We start from the raw sequence: 22,996 nt of genomic DNA on the forward strand, positions 1-22,996 counted from the left end.
TGTGTTGATTTTGTACTATTTTCTACTATGCTTTTTAGTTGTAACCATTCGATGTCGGTCTGGATAATCTCTTTATCAATTTTGTCAACTAGTTCTTCAAGGATTACTTCTAAGTTCTTGAGTTTTTGCAAGTTTTGAGATTCAATTTCCATCTTTTTTTAAACACACTAGGTAATTAAAACTGTAAATATTAATACTTATTATAAAAATTTACATTAAGGTTAAATCCTTCTATTAGTTTCAATCTCTATTCTCAAAGGACATTCAAGACGACCAAATTATTTTATTATTTGTATGTATGATTATGATTATACAACTGTTGAATACGGAATAAGAAAAGTACAATCTCTTCTATGAAATGTTTTCTAAAATTGTTGCCTAGAAATTTTTAGCTACGTTATAGTGGTCATACACGTTACGGTTTACCGGAGAGGTCTACCTATTCAAGTAAACCAGACTTTTTTTAAGCTAAACTGTACCTGTGCGTTAACTTCGATTGTTTGTGTAAGGTCTCGTCGCTCGTATTGCCATGAAAACCAATGACCCATTCGAATAGGGCGCCATCAGATTTCTCAAAAATATACTTCAAGATTTCATCGTACTATATAGAAGTTAAAAGTATGTGTTTTCCTTTTTGATAACCTTTTTTTTGCTTCCTTTTCATTATTTTTGTATTATTCATCTTGAAAATGCTGTATAGGTAAACAATCCGGTAAACCGTATCGTGTATGACTTACTCTATTGGCATAATTACTTGTTAAAATAGAAGAAACGATTTCTTTTTTACCGACATCAGTGTCATATTGATGACATTTTGTTGTCCATTTTCATTAAAAAGAAAACAGTAACAAAGCAACACACAAGTCATAAGTAGTTTGTCAATATAAGTATTTGTGACATTAAGTTCGTTGTATTTGTTAATCTAGTGTAGTGCTTGTACAAATGGTATCTAAATTATTTGTTTTCAAATTGTCACGTAAATTGTATCATTGTGCCTTCCTTACAATTTATGACCCTATTTTCGAAGGTAAGAGAAGTAGATATATTATTTAGAACTAGTTGTTTTTTTAGTTGATTCGACATTATTTTTTTTTTGAATATATAAACATACTTATTTATCGAAATCTTTTTGGGTATATTTATATATGACATTGGCATCATACCATGTACACATGCCAATTTTCTATAACATTTTATTTGATTAGAAAACTGCTTGGTGACTATTTCGAGTTATTTTTCATATATTTTTATCAGTTTAATAATTTCAAATAAATATGCATTATTAGTGAACTGATGTATTATGAAATGTTTGATGCATATATAGTGTTTTTAGGTATAAAAATCATCATGTCACGCTAATCTGATTTGAATTGCTGCTCTTAGCATGAAATAAATCATTGTAATTAAATAACTATGGTAAATTCATGACAGAAGTAGAGCGAAGCTTGAATTAATTTGCAATAATCAGGCTATTGAAAGATCTCATAATGAGTGATGTAGAAAAGAAATGGGCATGTGAATATTGTACATACGAAAATTACCCATCATCTGTTAAATGCACTATGTGCAGAGGTCCCAGGCCATTTGTCAATGAAGATATTTACAGGTCAGTCTATAATTACTCTAAATTTTTATTAATTTGATTATTCCCAAAGGTAGATAATAAAAACGTGGATTTTTGTTGCTAAATCGTCTTGATTTTAATCAGAAGTTATCTAAAATAAAATAAATGATACATTGAGACAAATATTTATAGTTTTGATTGGTTTGGTAGGCAATTTGAGTCTGTTTTAGGTTACACGATGACAAAATAAACATAAGCGAGAAATTCCATTCAACAATTGAATCTGCAACTGGACCATTAGAAAATAAATCGAAATGTACAAAATGTACATACAATTTATCTGGTATATGTATTACTTGTGGTGGTACTTCTGTATCATCTCAATCTTTACACGAACACATGCAACCCCTAAGAATCTCACAAAACTCTGATTTAGCCCAAAGTTTATCTAGATCTAGGAATAACAGCCCCCCTGCTAGCATAACTAATATAGAAAATTCACGAAGATCATCACAGAATAAATGGATTTGTAACGTAAGACATTTTATTTGACCTATTCCTTAACGAAGCTTTTCTTGTTAATATTGACACTTTTCTTTAGATAATTTCATTTTATATCCTTAATAAAGTAAATTTTTATTGAAAACTTCATTATTAGTATTGATTTAATGATTTTTTTTTAATTGCGATTAAAAAAATTATTATTACAAACTTGGAGTCTACTATATACAATTATAGGTTGTATGTATGTATGTAGATATTGGGGTGTCATATACACTGCTGACCAACCCAAAGGATCTATGGGTGTCCCCCTTTCTTGCTGTGATACTGGAGAACCCAGTACTTACAGCTGATCTTTTAATCCCATTCCTTTTAGAAAGTCCAGAATGTGGGATAGCTGTAACTACCAAAGATCTTTGTCTTCTATTCAATATGCTTCCAGGTGCAGTGCAACGGAGTTCCTAGTGCTTCACACTTTGTGAGAATGTGGATAGAGGATTTGTCCGCTGTGTAACAAAATCTATTAAATCTAGCGCCTTCAGGTATCTATTGAGGCGATAGGACTCCTGTTAGTATTCATAAATTGTTTTTCATTAGGCTGATAAATTGATACATTCAGCAGATCTTCTCTGGTTATAGTATCCCAGAAGAGTGTTTTCCTGTCTCAGTCCCTGTAGATTGTCCCAATAATTGGTTTGCTCCTATCTACCTTCTTTTTCAATGAGTTTTCTATTGTTCTGAAGCTGATACCACAGAAGGGATCAGGTCCCATGAAGTGCTTGTCTGCCTGTGTTTTTTCAGCCACACTTTCCAGTACTACGTGGAGAGGTGGGAGATTTAGGATTACTTCTAATCCAGCTGTTGGGCATGATTTCATACTAGTTTTATTATAGGTTGGTTGAGGTAGTGTGTTAGGGCTAGATGTCTTCATTTAAGTCCCACAGCAGTGAGAAGAGTGTATTAAAGGTTTTTAGGAGCTTCAATAGGGCTCATGAAAAACTTCCCAATGATTTAACTGCTATATATTTTGAGAAAACCGAATTTAATTAGTATATGGCTGCTACAGCAGCAGTGTAGTGTGTTTTTTCAAAAAATTGTTCACAGCAAATCAACATCTATAAGAAAATTTAAAGCCATCACTTTTTGTGTATTATATACAAAATTATTGTGAGTGAACGTATTAAATGTGAAGTTGTTAAACATGAAATGTACTCAATTTGTTGTATATTAACGTTTCAGTTATGTACTTATGAAAATTGGCCGAAGTCTTTGAAGTGTGCTATGTGTGGAAGTATTAATCAAAGGTCCCAAGCGTCTAGTCTAATAATCCCCTCACCGGATCAAGTTCCGGATGTAGAACGTAACCAAGATGATAGATTTAAGGATTATATTTTGGGTAAAAATGTAATAATTCTATAAATTTTTTTGTTGAATAATTTTTATTTTAGATTCAAGTCAAAGTCCAAATAATCTAGATAATGAAAGAAAATTGAGGCATCTACGTCGACACGCCGATTGGCGTTGGTTGAACGCTTGTATTGGAGTGATAGACGGTGATCCAAATCCAGTGGAAGCTTACCTTTCTTCAGGAGGCGATCCTGCAAGGACACTAACATCATCAGAAGTCGCTATTTTAAACAGAAATTCAGCTTTCGATGTCGGACATACATTAGTACATCTAGCTATAAGGTAAGACCTTGTTCTTAAATTTCAACTGTATTAGTAAAAATTTGATTCCTATTGTTTAGATTTCAAAGAGAAGATTTATTAGCTGTACTTTTATCTCAAATAGAAGGCTCCGGTTCTGGTGTAAAACGAGTACCGAGTTATGTTGCTCCTGATATAGCTGCAGATATTAGACGACATTTTGCTTCGACTATACGTTCGAGGAAAGGAAATTTTCCTTGTAATTTCGTTACAGAGTTTCCAACGTTTACGTTACCTGCAGGTAAATTATATGAAAAAAATATTTTACAAGTTTTTTCATTGAATATAGTGAATTTTTTTATTTAGAAGTCGATGAACTTCCTACAACCATTCAAGAACAATTATTTACCGAGCTATTAGATAAAGATGCCCAAGAACAACTCGAAACTGATCCGGCTGTGATTAATTGGTCCTTGGATATAACTGTGCGTTTGGGTTCCAGACTTTACGCTTTATGGAATCGATCTGCTGGTGATTGTCTCCTAGATTCCGTAATGCAGGCTACTTGGGGGGTATTTGATAGAGATAACATGCTTAGAAGAGCATTAGCTGAAAGTTTAGGCCAAGGAGGACATATGTATGTTTTTTTCCAAAAAATAATGAAATTTGTTTATTTTTTTACGTTTTGAAGGTTTTATCCTAGATGGAAGGAATATGAATCGAGTCATGCTTCGTTTCTTCAGTATTCTTTAGAAGAAGGACAATGGGAGGAAGATTGGACGAGTTTATTATCACTTGCTAATCAACCCGGAACGAGTCTTGAACAACTGCACGTTTTCGCACTGGCCCACGTTCTGAGACGTCCTATTATTGTATACGGAGTGAAGTATGTGAAGAGTTTTAGGGGAGAAGCCATAGGTTATGCTCGATTTGAAGGTATTTGTCTAGAATCTCATTATTTCATTCTAAAATAAAATATAAAAATCACTCATAAAATAATTGTGATCTTGAAAATTTGATTTCTATTGAAAATCGTTACTATATTCTGATGAGATCCAAATACAACTAAATTGGTTAATGAATGATGCCACTAGAGTCACAAATATCGATTATTCTTAAAGAGTTTGTTTTTAGTACCATATTTAGTTTTATTTACGAAATATTATGATTTTCAGGTGTTTATTTACCGTTATTGTGGGAACAAAGTTTCTGTATCCGTACCCCTATAGCACTGGGTTACACTAGAGGTCACTTCTCGGCTCTGGTTCCCATAGAACCCTACAGTAGATTAGATTCCGGACAGCCTTTACAACATAGTAATATAAACCCTGATCACATGCAAAGTACCTTTTTACCCCTAATGGATAGAGATAGAAAACTTTTGCCAATACACTTTTTGACAGAATCAGAGGTGAGTAGATCAACATGCATGCCTACTTAGAATGAAAATCGATTTTTTTTTCTGTGTACACAGTTGGGTAGAGAAGAAGCGATACTTAGACAGTGGTTAGACGTCTGTGAAACCGAGAATGGTATTCTGGTAGCCCAACAGTTGCTGCATAAAAGACCCTTACTAGTTGCTCAAATGGTCGAGGAATGGTTGAATCATTACAGGAGATTATCGTAAGTAATTTCTAGACCTTATTATTAAACAAAATCGAATCTTTTACTTAAAATTTTGATAATCTTATCAAATTCCATCTTGCAACTTCCATCAATGTCGTTAATTGTTTTTACAGCTCTAGAATATTCTTCAGAACAGATTTAGAACATTTCAGAACATTCTTCAACTACATAATCATATAGACAAAGAAAGAAGACAACGGGAAAAGGAGAAATTTTAGATATTGCTGTATAGGGCAATTGCTAAGGGTCAGATGGTGAAAACCGGATACCGAAAGGAGAAAGAGAGAAAAAAGTCTGGAGATGAAAGTTCCTACAGAATAGAAATCTTTGGAGGAGGATGGAGAATGAGAGAATAAGGCTAAAGAAATGGAATAGAAACCTTTAGAAGAAAAGCAGCATAGAGCAGTTACCTTTGGAGAAAAGTAGTGAAACAGACTGGAAAAGAAAGGTAGCACATATTTGAAGCCATTATATAAAGCAGAAACATTTGGATAAAAATAGACAGAATAAGATATTAGAAATGCGATATAAGGCGGAAACATTTGAAAATGGCGAAAATAGCGAAAAGGATAGAGGAAGAGGGAAAAAGATTGGAAAACAAAGTCTACACAGAATGATATCTTTTGGAGGAAAATAGGGAAAGAGATAGATTGGGATTGAAGAAAAGTAGCATAGATTGAAAAGTTTCATAGGAAAATAGTAGAAAGAGAGAGACATACAGTAAATAATGGAGGAAGATATTGATAAAAGTGGAGAAAAAGACAGAATAAAACTGAAAAAGGGTAGAGTAAAGCAGAAAATGTGTAGAAACACTGATGAAGAGAGACATAACAGTATGGAAACCTTTAATGAAAATGAAGAAAGAAACAAAATAACACTAAAGAAAGGCAACACGGAGCAAACACTATGTAGGAAAATAATGAAGGAGATGTAGATAAAGGTTTGAGAAATATACAGCACAAATAGGAACCCTCGGAATTGGGTGGAGATAGAAACAGTTCAACATTGAACAAAGGAAGATATAGCAAAAATATTGAAAAAGGTGCAGAAACAGTAAGGAAGAGAGTGGAAAGAAAGTCAGCTGACAATGGGAATCTTTGGAGGAGGGTATAGGTATGTGTAGAAGAACTGAAGGAGAAAGTCAGTTCGGTACGGAAACCTTTATGGAATAAAGTTCAGAAGGAAAATAGTGAAAAAAGTGTAGAAATAGAGTGAGAAAAGATTGGACAATAAATACATAAAAAAATGGGATTCTTTGGAGGAGGAGGAGGATATGTAAAAATAAGAAATAAACTCAAAGTCGGTTAAAAATAGCCTTCATATATTGCTTAGTAACCTACTTAGTATCAGAAATGGTGAAAAACCTTTACATTTTAGCACTTTTTACTTTTTCGTGTAAACCAGAAGTTGTATGGTGGCAAATCTAGTGATTAACGACAAACAGAAATACTTTTGACAGCCCAAAATTCGCCAATATATGAACAATCTATGCCCTTCATCTTTGCACATTGTTCTACTAACAAGTTATCTACTTTTCACATATTTTTAAGTCTTAATTGACCTTTCCACTTGTAAACACTCTTCGAATTTCTTTTGACAGTTTTTATCCGACGACACCTCTTATGTAAACAATTCGTATCCGTTCAAATAGTTTTTGTGTTTCAGACAAATGACTTCGGCTCCTTTTGCAAGACCGATTCCCATTCAGGATTATTCCAGTGAAGGGGACACTGATGATGAATAGCGTCGATTGAAATTCGTGCTCCAGTAACACGAAACAACAAGTAGTGATAAATTAGTACCTAAAGTTATAGAATTTTCTCGAAAAAAATAGACATCTAGTATAGATGAATTATTTAATAAATAACCCGGGGTGGAAAATAATTTATTATGATTATTCCCATTTAGGAACCAATTCGTCTACCACTTGAGTATTCGACCCGGTTTTTGAAATAGATTTGGTTATTAATTTCGTAGGAAAAACACGAAAATCACCGAGTGCCAAGTCGGAATTATATGCCGGTCGAATTGTTGGGGGTGCTTTTAGGTTGCACAGAAATGTAGAAATTGTTCGGGGAGTCGTTAGGTAGCACCAGAAGTGTGTAGATTAATAAAAAAATATAAAAATTCGTCATTTTCTTTAAATTATTACAATTATTTTGTTTTTTGTAATCTTATATGCTATCAATTTGAAAAACAGTTGATTTTGCCATTTTTTTAGTTTCTTTTGATTTTTTTTTCAACTTTTCAGAAGAGATGATTTTTTGGTACCCGGTGAAATGTTCAAAACGAACTAAACTTGCACCATAAACAATGGGATTGGATTTTGTTTTTGTTATTCTTAGTTTTCTTGCCTGTTTACAATTTTTTTTTCTTTGGTTGCTTTACAAACTTTTTTAGGTATTTTTCTTTTTTTCTATCTGAATTCCATAATACTGGGTCATTTTTATTCAATGTACATTAATTTCTATTGTAAATTATATGGTTGGGCAAGAAGAAGATTGGGGAAAAAATATAAAACAAAGAGAATCTTTGGAAGATGATAGAGAAAGAAAAGTCTGCAAAAAGCAGAAAGTTTGGATAAAAATAGTGAACACGGAAAAAAAAAGACTTGAAAATAAATAAAGAACATAAAGGAAATAGTTAAAATGGTTCAGAAAGGCATAAATATAAAAAGAAAGAAGAAAATCAATCCACAATGGGAATATTTGGAGGAAGATAGTAAGAACTATGGGGTAAGACAAAAACTAAAGAAGAAATTGAGAACGTAATAGAAATCTTTGGGAGGACAGTGAATAAGGTGGAGAAAGAGATATTATAAGTCTTGGAAGAAAATAGCGAAAAAGATGGGGAAAAGGACGAAGTCTGGAAAAGAAATTCAACAAAAAATGGAAATCCACAAAGGAATATAGTGAATTTCATAATATTGGGTTATTTTTATACAAAAATAATGCCACATACTATTTTCAAAAGTCTTAAATCATTTTTTTTAAATATTTGTATTGGTTCAGTTTCCTCTAAAAAAATGATCCAGAATTATGTACATCAATTTTTAGGGTAAATTACAAGGTGATTATCAATTTGACGGTATTGTGAAAATGCGTACAAAAAAATTCATGGAAAATTAGGTAGCTAAGTGGCAATTAATAATTTTTAACAGTCTCGTCGAACTCTTTACATTAAAGGGCTAGTGATAATTTTTTTCTACTAATTTAATGCGACGTAGATCAAAACTTAACGATGTAAAAGTGCCTATTTCCAGTTATTCCACCACCTCTTTCGTAATTACCCCAAAAAATGTTTTTAGATCTATCTGGGGGGTTCTCCAATAATAATAATTCAAATTTTCATGTTTTTAAACGACCATTTTTATAATTTACAAGCGGTTCCAATAAAATCAAACTATATTGTAAGTAATCTGACCATGTCAATGATAACCTACAAGCTTTGGATTGGTTACAAATTTTGTACAAATACATCCCGTTAAAATTAATTTCTACCACATTTTTGATGTCTCAAGTTCAGTTTTCGTTCCAATGGTGGTTTTAGGACTCGTTTTTCACTTTGTTCCAACTTCTTCAAGTGTTTCTGGTATTTCGCATCTTCCTCAAACGTTTTTTCTTCATTTCCTTTGGATTATCTGTTTCTTCGTATTTAATGGTATTTCCAGTTTCCACCTTTTACCATTTGGTTTGTCGTAACATTTCAGCTTTTATTGATATTTCTATTTTTCTGGAAATAAAATACCTTATTCGTGTAGAATGTCGAAGGAATTCAACCAGGTCGATGGTAATGTAAGAGCATTGACATGGATTTAAATTTTTTACAAATATACCCTGTTAATATTTGTTTCCACTATATTTTTTATGCCCATTGTAAGTTTTTCACTCTAGTGCTATTTTGAGGACTCTATTTATACTTCTTCCCATTTTTGCAACCTTTTTAATGTGACATAAGTGTATTCAGTACCCACTATAATATGTCATATTTCTTAAAAGTTTTTTCTTTTAATCCCTTCGGTTCCTTTCTTTAGTTTTTCAGAATGTTTCTTCGTTTTCATTAATAAGGTCTCTAAGCTTTATTATCTTCTTCTAATACACTTATCCATATTCTTCAGCAGTTTCTTGTACCCACAGTATTTCGTCATCTACCTCTAAAGTTTTTTCTTAGTCTTCATAACAATGGGCTATTTGTTCTTTTATTTTTTAATTATCATAATTAAAATTACCATAGGAAGTGGAAATTTGTATCAGCTCTTTTGATGTACCGATCGAAACATATTTTTAAATAGTGAATCTTTTTATTTATCGTTTATATGGAATGTTTTTTCCTGCAACATACCATGGAGAGTAAATAATTTATTATGTATCAAAGTCAAATTATGTATAAACCGTTTTTACACAAATATTTGAATATAAGCTTCTAAATAGAAATTTAAAATATATATATTGCATTGTTAACATTGTTATTAAAACAAAAAAATATATAATAGATAATAAATACCTAACTACTTTGAGATACTTTTTTCTTCTTCAAATTTTACAATAAATCCTCCACCCAAAGAATTGGGATTGCACACTACAATGAGATGAAACAACACTATAAACCAATCAGTATAGCTATAACCTTCAACCGAAAAAATGTTGAGTGTGAGAATAAATCAACAAAACTTATCAAAAAAATTTTTTTGGTAGTGAATGCTTATCTGATACACGTATTTTAAACTCTTTCAATGTGACTTGTTTCTATATTATCGAGTTCCAGAAGGTTGTCGTTGAATTTAGTGGAAGAACGTGGAAAAAACTTCCCGAATTATGGTTATCCATCAAGCTCCTTCGCATCATCTGTCAAGTAGGGATATTTACAAGTGATACTGGATTTAAATTGGAATTTGTTGGTGCTTCAAATATAAATTAATGAAAATAATGCCTCGAAACATTTTATTCTGATTTTCAATTACCACAGCTGTAGGTATATATATTTCAACACTTAACACTTACAAACATTTAATGAAATTGTCTCTATGTTTCTTGATATAATTTTCTGCAGCTTCTTGGAGTACGAATTTCACACAACTGAAAAATAAAATAACTCACATATTAATAAAAAACAAAACATAAACGAAAAAAATAGCCCCCTGATTCATAACTTATCCCAAATATTGTTTTTTTGAACTTAAAAAACAAAAATAACGAAAAATAAGACTCAAAATATACTTAATTAAAAAATATATTAATTAATAGCAAGTTTGAAATGTAGTTTTGCTAAACCACGTTTTTTACTAATTTTTTTCCTCCTTTTGTTAAGTTTGACTCCAGTGATTAATGAATTATATATTCTTCGAAGAAAGTGACATCTATCGACTTTATTAATCGGTATCAATATTCGTAATTGCAAGATCGACCAGTTTCGATGTTTTCTGTTCTCTTCAGGACATCCAACATCTTTATACAAAGCATTTAGCTAGGAATTAATTGTTTTTTTTTTCTAAGAAAGCTACGACTTTATAATGGAAACAAAGAGGGACTAATACTCTTCCCAACATAGAATCTACAACCACAAACCTTTTCTAAAGGTTTCTATATCAATGCTCTACATTAACCTTCAAATGGAAAAGCCAGAAGTCGAATGGTGTTAAATCTGATGAATAAAACGAATGTGTACATGTTTCAAATGTTTCTTTCAATTCTCGACGAACAATTTTGTCTACTTCTTCGTATGTTTTTGATGCCCCCTAGTTCCTACTTTTCATCTTCTTCTCTCTAGACCTTCTCCTGTGTTGACTACTCTACTTAATGTTTCTTTATATAGTTTCATCTGTTGTTTATTTCGATCATCTTCTTCCCTTTTGACCTTTTTCTGCGTTGTCCATGCTATTTAATGTTTCTTCCCCTAGTTCCATCTATTGTTTTCGTCAGTTATCTATTCTTTTAATTATTTTCTCTGTTGACTACGCTACCTTAAGGTTTCTTTTCATTGCCCAATCTGTTGTTTCTGCTAGTCTTATTTTTCTCTTTTAACCTTCTTCTATATTGACTAGCTGACTACTTAATTTTCCTTTCCCCTAGTTTCTTCTGCCGTTTCTGTCAATTATCTTCTCTTTTAACTATTTCCTGTGTTGACTAAGCTACTTAATATATCTTCCTATAGATTCATCTATTGTTTACTTCTATTTAACTATGTTCTATGTTGATTACGTTACTCAATGTTTCTTCCTGTAGCCTCACTTTTTATTTCTCTAGATTATCTTCGCTTTCGACCTTTTTCTGTGTTGACTACGCTATTTAATAGTTATTTCCATCGTTCCATCCATTGTTAACGTCAGTAATCTTCTCTTCTATGTTGAGCATGCTACTTAATGTTTCTTTTCATAATTAGTTCCATCTCTTGTTTATGCCAATCTTCTTTTTCAACGTTCTTCTGTACTGACAAAATGACTACTTATGTTTCTTTTCCCTAGTTCCTTCTATTCTCTCTGTTAGTAATATTCTTTTAACTATCTTCTGTGTCGACTATGCTATTCCTTCCTATAGTTCCATCTTTTGTTTCCTTCGTTCATCTTCTTCTTTGTTGACTACACTACATAATGTTCCTTCCCATAGTTCCATCTGTTCCTTTTTTGTCATCTTTTTTAACTGTCTTCTGTATTGACTATGCTACTTCATGTTCTTTTCCTTTCATTTTTCTGTTGTTTCTTCTCTCTAGACGTACTTTCATGTTGACCACGCTATTTAATGTTTCTTCCCATAGTTCCACTTATAGTTTACATCAGTTATCTTCTCTTTTAACTATCTTCTATGTTGACTATGCTACTTAATGTTTCTTTTCATAATTAGTTCCACACGTTGTTTCTGTCTTCCTCGTTTCCAACCTTCTATGTTGACTAGTTGACTAATTCATGTTCCTTTTCCCTAGTTCCTTCTATTCTTTCTCCATCTGTTGTTTTTGTCAGTCATCTTACTTTTTAACTGTCTTCTGTGCTGACTATGCTACTAAATGTTCTTTTCCCATTGTTTTTCTGCTTCTTCTCTCAAGACCTACTTTCGTGTTGACTACACTACTTAATGTTTCTTTCCATAGTTCCATCTGTTGTTTTTATCAGTCATCTTACTTTTTAACTGTCTTCTGTGCTGACTATGCTACTAAATGTTCTTTTCCCATTGTTCTTCTGTTGTTTCTTCTCTCTACTTTCGTGTTGACTATGCTACTTAATGTTCCTTTCCACAGTTCCATCTGTTGTTTTTGTCAGTCATCTTACTTTTTAACTGTCTTCTGTGCTGACTTTGCTACTTAATGTTCCTTTCTACAGTTCCATCTGTTGTTTTTGTCAGTCATCTTACTTTTTAACTGTCTTCTGTGCTGACTATGCTACTAAATGTTCTTTTCCCATTGTTCTTCTGTTGCTTCTTCTCTCAAGACCTACTTTCGGGTTGACTATGCTACTTAATGTTCCTTTCTACAGTTCTATCTGTTGTTTTTGTCAGTCATCTTACTTTTTAACTGTCTTCTGTGCTGACTATGCTACTTAATGTTCCTTTCTACAGTTCCATCTGTTGTTTTTGTCAGTCATCTTACTTTTTAACTGTCTTCTGTGCTGACTATGCTACTAAATGTTCTTTTCCCATTGTTCTTCTGTTGCTTCTTCTCTCAAGACCTACTTTCGTGTTGACTACGCTACTTAATGTGCCTTTCCACAGTTTCATCTGTTGTTTTTGTCAGTCATCTTACTTTTTAACTGTCTTCTGTGCTGACTATGGTACTAAATGTTCTTTTCCCATTGTTCTTCTGTTGTTTCTTCTCTCAAGACCTACTTTCGTGTTGACTACGATAGTTAATGTTCCTTTCCATAGTTCCATCTGTGGCTACTTAATAGAGAGTGGTCTAAATGTGATTTCTGTTCAAAAATACAAATAATTTTTGTTCCAAGTCAAAAAGTAACGATTCTTGATAAAAAACTATACCTCCCAATTTAATATATATTTTTTGAGAGTCTAAGGAAGAAAAAAAATAAATATACACCACGATGAGGTCCGGATGTTGTAACTGGAGACAACTACACATGGTATTACACCAAACTGTGGATTGTACAGAAAAAAATAGTTTCCAGAATATTCATTGAATAAATTTGTCAACTCACCTCATATATATATATATTTATTGGATTAAATTTATTGATGCCCGCTCTCCTTTCTTCCTCGGATTATGGTAAATTTCGCTTGTGTAAGTCCAAGACAAGCTTTCAAATTAAGTTTCTCAAGAGTAGCGAGAGAATTGTTGTCTATTAAAAGCGCCAGACTCATTCCACCAGGTTTATCATTCAAGCCCAAAATTCGCCAATTCTCCGTCTCTAATCCAACATTCTGCGTCTTGATTAAAGATAACAGTGTACTAGTCGGTTTTTTAGCTATAGGATTTGGTACGAACATTGTCACCTTAGGCAACTTATCAGTTCTTTCCAATTCTCTGGTACTAAGAATTTTAAGTGGCCCGACGTTTCGTATCTTCAATTTTGGTACAACATCTTCCAACCAACGTTTAGTCTCGAAGTTTTTACATCCGGCGATTAAAGTTTTTTGTAAAAAACTCATGTAGCTGAATTGAGGACCGGTTCCGGCTTTTCCAGGTTTGATGTGCGAAATCAAAGCCAATTCGATTTCATCCGCTTGAGATTTTGTTAAAATTCCTTTGGGATAATCCACCGGTACTATTGATAAACGAATTATATCAGTATTAGTATTTTTTTCGCGGTCACTATGTCGGCGTATAGGTGATTCCTCCTCGTTGTTAAGACTTCTTAATGTTTCTGTGTTATTCGATGTAATAGTATTAGGGTATCTATCGATTTGATCATACATTCTCATATCTCCAGGACCGTAATCATTTCTATATGAATTTAAAGTACTTGAACTATCATGCCAACGTGAATCAACATTTCCTACCACAAAATCATTTGTAGGAACGTCAAAATGATATCGATTGTCTTTATATGTATGTCGATTCGAACTAACATCATCAACATGCGTAGAAAGATTATAACCACGTGAATTCTTCTCCCTAATACTAGAATCAAGCTTATCATCTCGAGTTACATGATAATTCCCATAAAGACGATTTCCATCTCGTCGATCGGCACTACGACTTCTATTCAGTCGAGTTCTACCAGGACTACGACTTATGTGATTTCTTCCACGCCGATCAGGACTGAAGTTTCTTCCATTACGACCAGGACTACTTCTAATCCTATTGTCCGGTAGCGATCTGTGGAAAGGGCTACGACTTCTATTAACGTGAGAAGGAGCTGCATCATATCGAAGTGATTCCTTGTTTCTTATAGATTCGTTCTTGGTCGGGAAAGCTGGATCGTATTTATCTGTAGAAGAATAAAGTTTCCTGTTATTAGGCGATCGGGAGCTTCTAGACGTGCGTCTAGGAGATAATCTTGGTTTTCTCCTCTTTCTTGGTCGAATTGGGGCTCCAATCGCCATAGCTCTCTCAATGCCTAATTTTCTCCTCTGAGCACCAGATAGTTTCATATTCTGTCTTATATCAGTTGTAGTCTTGTCAAGATAACGTGGTGGCGACTTCGTTCTAACAGCTTCATCCAATTCGGATAATCTTAATATTACTTCGGATCTTTTACGTTCTATACTAGAACGTATATTTCTAGTATATTTATCAATAGAACTCATTTTTGTTACCACAAATTATGAGGGATATACTGTCACCTACTGTTAAAGTTTCAAGGGAGATGATGATCCGCCTCAAAATATAGATGAAGATTAGCGTTGAGTTTGTTAAGCTAGATTTGATCTGAAAGTTAAAAACTTGTTAAAAGTTCGAAAATAATGATACAAAATCAAGATTCCAATATCATTCATGCTTCAAGCCATGAAATTTTATTGAAAAGTGAGTAGAAAATTGAAAGTTTCATATGCAAATACAAATAAACCAAGGAAAAGCTATAGAGAAAGAGAACTGACACAACATTGGAAAAACATAATACAGAATACATATTTAGAATATGTATTAATGCAAATAATCTATATTTTTCAAACATAAACTAGTTCATACCATATATCTACTCACTATTCATAAATAAAATAACGTAAAGATTACAACTGCTTAAATATTAGATAAACAATCCTAATAGGTGAAATAATATCTTATTGAGGATAATACTTATTTGTATTATTTTAAATTAAATACCAAAGTATGTACTGAGTAAAATGAATTATACTAATTCGAATTAATTTGAAAAGATAAAATATATAGTGAATTATACCTGTTAACCGCAGATTTAAAAACTAATTTCACACATCGGGTATATGTCTCTTTTGATGTAGAATGTATTGAAATTATATATTGAACCACGCACTACATAAATTTAATCACATATTTCTACCACCATTTTGCACAAAGTCACAGAATTAATAATTAATATTAGTATTAATTCTGTGGCAGTAATAAAAAAGAACACTACTATTTATAGTTTCCGGCATCGCTCAGTAGAAGTCGATGAAATCGCGAAAACATAGGATAAGTAATAGGCGTATAACGGGTTGCAGATGTGACAGGCACGTCATTATCACTTTTTGGAGGAATCTAACAAAAAAATTGGATTTTCTGGGCAATCATTGCTTGGACTCAAAAGCTGATATGAGTTTTGTATTCTATAAAATACATGATACCATCTGGTTTTTTGAATACCTTCACAGTATGTCTAAATTTTTAAAGGTTCCTTGTGTTATGAAAGTGGAAAAATATTTAACCTGTGATTTCGATGAAATTTCACACAAGGGGTGGAAAAAGTGATGATCATTTTTCCAAATTTTCAACCTTATGAAAATGCCTATTAAGATAAGGAATGAAGCCTTTCTATGTCTAAGATTAGAATAATACTATCTGCGCCCTCTATGCCTTGCCTTAAGTATATAATAACTTCTTCTAATTTCTCACTGTACAGTAATGAAGGATACCGAGAATACCCTCGAATAAATTTTTTTAAATTCTTCTGTAGTGTACATTAAAGAGTAAAGTTTGGGGATTATCAAGCAGATGGCGCTGCATTAAAATTCTATTAAGTTCTTACTGTGCAGTAGATCAAAGATTGGGTATCACCGATTATATGAAGCTTCGTGTACTAAAAAATAAAATGTGATAATGAAAGATTATTATTGAGACTATTACTGAGTGTGCCCTCTGTTTTAGAAAGGCCGAATTACACCATAAATTCTATTTATTTCTTTATGTGCAGTAGAATAGACATTAAAGTTTGGGTATTATCGAAATTATCGAACAGATGGCGATGCATGTAGTCAAAATAAAAGATAACAATGGAGGATTATTAGACTAATATTTTTAGACTCTATTTTAGAAACGCCGAACTACATCAAAATTCTATTAAGTTCTTACTGTGCACTAGATTAAAGATTGGATATTACCGATTAGATGACAATTCGTGTACTAAAAAATAAAATGCAATAATGGAAGATTATCAGAATATTACAGAGTGCGCTGTCTATTTAAAAAAGGCCGAACTACATTATTAATTCTATCAATTTCTTTCTGTGCAGTAGAATAAATATTTTGTGTATTATCAAACAGGTGGCGCTGCTTGTTTCTTAAAAAATAAAATACAAAATTAGTCTATTAGTATATTTGGAATGCTCGGAAGGTGTCGGGTAAGTGAAAAAATGGAAAATTTATTAAAAAAAATTGTTTATTCAATACATTTTTCCATAATTCAGTACATATATAAGTATAAGCTATTAATAAATTAAAAATATGTTCGTATCCTTTTAAACGTAATTATAAACGTTACAAAGAAGAGAAATATTTTTATATTTATATAGAAAAGATGAATTGATTGATAATCGTAGTTTTTACCGCGATTATTATTTCCAATTTAAGATTGATAATCTCAAAAAATACTGTCTTAAATTTTACATTTCGTCGTCCTACGATAATTACTCGAATTTTTAAGTAGGTTTTCATACTTCTGTGTTCTGTGTTCATCAATTAGTGCAATATAGCCTGTAGTTGGATATGAGTTCACTTTTTGGATTAACAAGTCAAAAAGAAAAAAAAAAACTGAAAGTAAGGTCCTCATCAAGTATTAGAATTAGTTTGAGTGCATGAAATTGTCTTTTAAAAACTAAAAATAAGGATATTTTCCCCAAAATAACCCAAAATGCTTCAAGATGATTTTAATTTGGAGGTATTAGGATCATAGATATGGAGAAAACCAACGAGATAATGTCAGAAGACTCGATCACTAACAACAAAAATGAGGAACTTAAGAAGATCGATAAAGGCGATTAGAAATTCACGTTGCAGTGGAACACCATATCTATTGGAAAAAGTCTTCAAAATATCTACAAATACTTTGAAAAACATGGCTCAAGAAGCTCCACTATGAAGGAAACCGATAAGATAGTGTAAGAAGAGTCAAATACCATCAACACAGACGAGGGGTTCAAGAAGGAGTCCTACTAAAGCAATTAGAAGTTCAAGTTGTAATGGAACATCGTTAAAAATTCCTTTTTGCTTTTTCGTTCGTTCATACCTAGTGGAAAAAGGGTATAAACATCTTGAAAAACCATCAACACAAATGAGGAGTTCGATAAGGAGTTAGACCAAGGAAATTAGAAGTTCTAGTTGTAGTGTTCCTTTTGGATTATTAATAATCGCAACCTAGTGAAAAAGGCTTTAAAGTGACTACAAACATTCTAAAAATCAGTGATTTGGGACACAACTTACCAAAATTGAATTGAATTTAACCAAATGGGTAGAAACTCACTTGGTTAGTCTAAAATAATGATTATTTCCATTTTTTCTCATGAATTTAACGATGTTTTCGAAAAAAATTACTTACAGAAGGCATTGGAAAAGGTCAATGTTTACAAATAATATTTAGCCTTACAATATGAACACAAATATCCATTGAAAAGTGAATTAACGTTAAAGTTAAATATCAAATCACAATGCTTAAGTACAATTCGACATTGTGATATCCGATTTTCGTCCTCTTAATTCTTTATTGAGGGCTTTTAATAGGGGATGATGTCCGCAACCGCACCGATTCCTAAAATCGTCCAAATCTAACGCCCATACCATCCCGCCACCGAGACCGAGTTGTTTAATAAGTTTCGCCTACAAAAAATAATTTATGTAAAAATGCATAGAATATACAGAAATTTCGAACCACCATATAGCTTGTTATGTTTGTATCTGGTGATTTAATAACCTCGGTTAACAATATATGATTACAATTCCAATATACAGAGTTATAGGTATGGAATGGCCCAATACAAGGGCCGTTTTATTTCAACAGGCGTCAGTCGGCGTTGTGCTACAGCCACGTAAACATGCCCGCCGTGATTGATGCTCCCGCCAAGTGTGAATTGCGAAGTGTGATTCGTTTTCTACAGGCTGAAGGCGATAGTACTACAGAAATCTATCGGAGAATGATTTGTGTGTATGGGGAAAACTTCATGAGATATGGTGTTATGCAGATTCATCATTAGGTATTGAGAAGCTTGTCTGCAGATATGACAAATGTTTCAATCTCTTCGGTGATTATGTCGAAAATCTTTTGGTAATAAAATTATTGTTTTTTATGGTCTTATCTTCTATTTATAGCTTATCGGAGGTTGAAAAAAAACGGCCCTCGTATTATTTATGTTGTTGTCAAATTTTCAGTTTTTAAGGAAATCTAATGAGTTAGTTTTAAAGGAAGATCTACGTAATCCAGGATGTATTATTACCTTTCGTTTAACTTCTGATATGTCGTCGTATGAAACCCATTGGGTACCGTGCGTTGCATACGGTCCAATTCTGCCTTTCGGATCTCTTGTTACATTCCAACCGTATTTTCTTACCTTTTCGCAAATCTACAACAATATATTTAAATTATTTTGAGTATTTACTTTTTTTTAATAATATGTTCAAGGCTTCGAAAATACTTGAATAATTCGGTTAATATACTATAGGACTGATAGTAACAAAGTTTCTAGTTAAAAGTCATGATATACTAAGGGTTTGATATAAAAACATGCATTTTCATTTAAAACTTCATGAAATTTGGCAAATATCTCGTGTAAAGATCAAAATGTCGCTTCTTCTATATTTATATGGAAAAAATTGATACTTGTAAGGATCAATATATGTCATATAAAGAAAAATGACAGTTATTAAGATCAAAATGTCTCTTTTTCCTCTTCAATAAAGAAACATGGTAGTTGTCTCGTTTAAGTTTCCAGAATGGCAATTTTAAAGAACAAATTGTCTCTTTTCCCATGTCTATATAAAAAAGATGGCAGTTGTTAGGATCAAAATGTCCTTTTTTGACTATATAAAGAAAAATGTCAGGTGTTTTATGGTGAGATTACAATGTCTCTTATTGCACCTCTATATAAAGAAAAATGTAAGGTGACTTGTGAAAAGATCAAAATGTCTGCAGTGCAACTTTATTTGAAGAAAAATGGCATTTGTAAGGATCAAAATGTCTCTTATTGCACCTCTATATAAAGAAAAATGTCAGTTGACTTGTGAAAAGATCAAAATGTCTGCAGTGCAACTTTATTTGAAGAAAAATGGCATTTGTAAGGATCAAAATGTCTCTTGTTCACACCTCTATATAAAGAAAAATGGCAGTTGGTGGCGAGATCAAAATTTTTCTAGTCCATCTTTATCTGAAAAAAAAATGGCGTTTATAAGGATCAAATTGTCTCAATTCAGTCTCTAAATGAGGGTAACGAGAGTTTTAAGGATAAAAATACCTCTTGTCCACCTCTATATAAAGAAAAATGTCAGTTGTCTAGTTAGAAGATCAAAATGTCTGTAGTGTAACGTTATATGAAGAAAAATGGAGGTTGTAAGGATCATAATGCGTAGAAAGTCTCTGTATGAAGAAAAATAACAGTTATAAGGATCAAAATGTCTCTTGTTCCACCTCTACATAAAGAAAAATGGCAGTTGTCTTGTGGTGAGATCAAAATTTCTCTAGTCCACCTACATCTAAATAAAAATGGCGTTTATAAGGATAATTGTCTCAACTCAGTCTCTAAATGAGGGTAACGAGAGTTATAAGGATCAAAATACCTCTTGCCCCACCTCTATATTTAAAAAATATCAGTTATCTTGTGAGAAGATCAAAATGTCTGTAGTGCAACGTTATTTGAAAAAAAATGGAGGTTGTAAGGATCATAATGCGTAGTCAGCTTCTGTATGGAGAAAAATGGCAGTTATAAGGATCAAAATGTCTCTTGTCCCACCCCTACATAAAGAAAAATGGCAATTGTATCGATAAAAATGTCTCTCATTCCCTCTCCACAATTTTGGAATAGAAAATAATTCTTTTAGGGGATTCTGAACGTTAAAATCTCTCATAAAATGTGCAATCGATTAATTCAAGGATTAATGAACCTTTCACTTCCCGTTTTTATTTTCTCTGTTTATTTTTGTAGCACATCGTAAGTACTCCATTCAATTAGATTCACTTACACGTTATTTTCGTCCCTAACCCCATTTCGAACCCCGTTAGGTTTGTCGAACCGGTTATTGACAATCAACTATAGAACTTCATAATTCATAATAATGTATACGATAAATAAATATGAAACTAACCTCATAAAAGGATAAGAATCCACCGGCACCAGTAAATTCCCCAGTTTCACCAGGACCGTAAGTCTTTTCATACAAACCGTTATTTGAGGAATCAGCTAAAGTGAACGATTGTCCGTACAGGGGTATACCCATAATTAGCTTCTCAGGAGGTGCTCCATTCGATATCCAGTAGTTTATAGTATAATTCTAAATTGAATAAAACAGAAAAAAGATCCTTTATATACATATATCTTCAACTACAACAACTTGATAGATAAAAATCTTGAAATCAACGAAGAACTACTTTGTTTTAAGCTCTATTTTCCCATGGGGAAAACCTTAACAGTACTAATTGCTTTTACAGGTCATTTAAAGTATTTTTGATACTCTTGTACTTCACAGAACTGTTAGTTTGTATTATATCTATAACAATCCATTTTAAGGTACCATGTGATTAGGTCTACCATGGTTCTTACCTCCCATCTACTTAGCAGTATGAAGAATTCGTCCTGTTTGCAAAGATATTGTCGTTTAGATGTTACCTACCCAGTTATAATGACTCCAAAGTAGTTTTTTAATCGACCAAATCTGTTTTTCTATATTGTTAATTAAATAAATAAACTAAAATGTCTTACCGAATTGAAGTAATCGTATGTAGTACCGGGATGATAATATAAAGGTGCCACGTGTCCTGTACGTTTATCCCAATGGCCGTGGAAATCGTAAGTCATAATGGAAATCCAATCCAAATATTTACTTAAAGTAGGTACGTCGTAACCGGCATCTATAACTGCTTTACTTGGGGATACCGCGGAGGATAATAAGAGCCCTTTTGGTTTGAAAGCCGAACTGAGTTCTGTTACTAAAGAAGCGAAGGCTTGTTTATCGGTATCGGGGCCCTTGTTGCAATCGACCTAATAGAATATTTACATAATTATTGATATTTCAATTGGATTTGACAATAATAAGTTAAACGAATGAGGTTTTAATGAAAAAATTAAATGAATGACATTTCTAGAAGAGAGTATGTAAGCAGAACCAGTGTTGTCCTATATGGAAAAGTTACGGAATTATTGACTAGTCCTCGTATAATAAGGATGACAATATGATCAAAAGAAAGTAAAAAGATCGTGGGCTGCTGATATTTAAATTTTTTGGTATCAAAATGTTGTTTTATCAGATAAAAGTTTAAGAATATCAAAAAGTTACGAATATAATTCATCACTCAATGAGTGGTGTGACTGATGTACAGATGGCGCCGCCATTGTCAAATTCAAATGACGTTTATGAAGTACCAAAATTTAAAAGACTATGTGTAGAATTTCATGACATTTTGATTAGTCAGAAAAAAGTGACAGCCATTTAAGTGAAGCTACTTTTGTTATTTCCAAAACAATGGATTCAAAACAATTTTAATTGTTAATTAATGCACATTCAGCGATAGATGGTCCATCGGAAAGAACCATTTGTTATTGGTTTACTGAATTTAAACGTCAGCTCAAATGAAGAAGCAATTACTGAAGTTGAAGCCTATTTTGAGGTAAAAGACAAATCCTTCTACAACCACGGCATGGAGAAGTTGAAGGAGCATTGGAATGATTGCATTGGTCTTCAAGAATGAATAAAATCGATTTTTCGCACAAAAATGTGTTTTTCTTAGTTAGTCTCACGACTTGTTCATAATGATCATAAAATGATATTTAGTTATTCATATTTGAATTTTGAGATATCAATTCAAAAAGTTAAGAACTTATTGACTAGTCCTTGTATAACATAGATGAAAAAGTAATAATACGACAGTAAATTGATCGTGGCTTACTAATATTTCAATTTTTGAAGTACCAAAACGACCATACAATGAGCTTTAGCGACTATATATAAATTTTGTTGTACCAAAACGACGCCTTATCAAATAAAAGGTTATAAACTAGAAAAATTACAGATTTATTAACTAGTCGTCGTATAATATAGATGAATATACACCTAAACGAACATAAAATGGTCTTAAGTTACTCATATTTGAATTTTGTGGTACCAAAGTGTTGTTTAATC

The 22,996-nt window shown here is 32.4% G+C and overlaps 3 protein-coding genes across 3 annotated transcripts in view; 1 reads left to right on the top strand and 2 right to left on the bottom strand.

The window, feature by feature from the left end:
• The first annotated feature begins 778 nt into the window (after positions 1 to 778).
• LOC130445724 (ubiquitin thioesterase trabid) lies at positions 779 to 9,854 on the top strand. Its single transcript, XM_056781556.1, has 11 exons — positions 779 to 1,027; positions 1,334 to 1,606; positions 1,795 to 2,098; positions 3,305 to 3,461; positions 3,514 to 3,754; positions 3,814 to 4,013; positions 4,079 to 4,349; positions 4,404 to 4,648; positions 4,888 to 5,123; positions 5,187 to 5,335; positions 7,004 to 9,854. The coding sequence occupies exons 2-11, from the start codon at positions 1,488 to 1,490 to the stop codon at positions 7,080 to 7,082; spliced, it is 2,001 nt and encodes a 666-aa protein (XP_056637534.1). The 5' UTR covers positions 779 to 1,027; positions 1,334 to 1,487; the 3' UTR covers positions 7,083 to 9,854.
• Positions 9,855 to 10,251: 397 nt separating this feature from the next.
• Positions 10,252 to 15,797, bottom strand: LOC130445725 (uncharacterized). The gene is made up of 3 exons (XM_056781557.1): positions 15,621 to 15,797; positions 13,476 to 15,148; positions 10,252 to 10,413 (listed from the first exon to the last, which is right to left on the bottom strand). The coding sequence occupies exon 2, from the start codon at positions 15,025 to 15,027 to the stop codon at positions 13,507 to 13,509; it is 1,521 nt and encodes a 506-aa protein (XP_056637535.1). The 5' UTR covers positions 15,028 to 15,148; positions 15,621 to 15,797; the 3' UTR covers positions 10,252 to 10,413; positions 13,476 to 13,506.
• A 1,242-nt stretch (positions 15,798 to 17,039) lies between these two features.
• The window catches only part of LOC130444947 (probable chitinase 10), a 35,358-nt gene continuing 29,401 nt past the window's right edge, over positions 17,040 to 22,996 (bottom strand). The window contains exons 33-36 of the mRNA XM_056780340.1: positions 21,580 to 21,858; positions 20,966 to 21,151; positions 19,105 to 19,230; positions 17,040 to 18,490 (exon numbers count right to left, since the gene is read on the bottom strand). Of these exons, the coding sequence (XP_056636318.1) occupies positions 18,326 to 18,490; positions 19,105 to 19,230; positions 20,966 to 21,151; positions 21,580 to 21,858 (756 nt within the window). The 3' untranslated portion in view covers positions 17,040 to 18,325. The remainder of the gene's footprint in view (positions 18,491 to 19,104; positions 19,231 to 20,965; positions 21,152 to 21,579; positions 21,859 to 22,996) is intronic.

Source organism: Diorhabda sublineata, chromosome 6 (assembly GCF_026230105.1).
Source record: "Diorhabda sublineata isolate icDioSubl1.1 chromosome 6, icDioSubl1.1, whole genome shotgun sequence".
NCBI lineage: Eukaryota > Metazoa > Arthropoda > Insecta > Coleoptera > Chrysomelidae > Diorhabda > Diorhabda sublineata.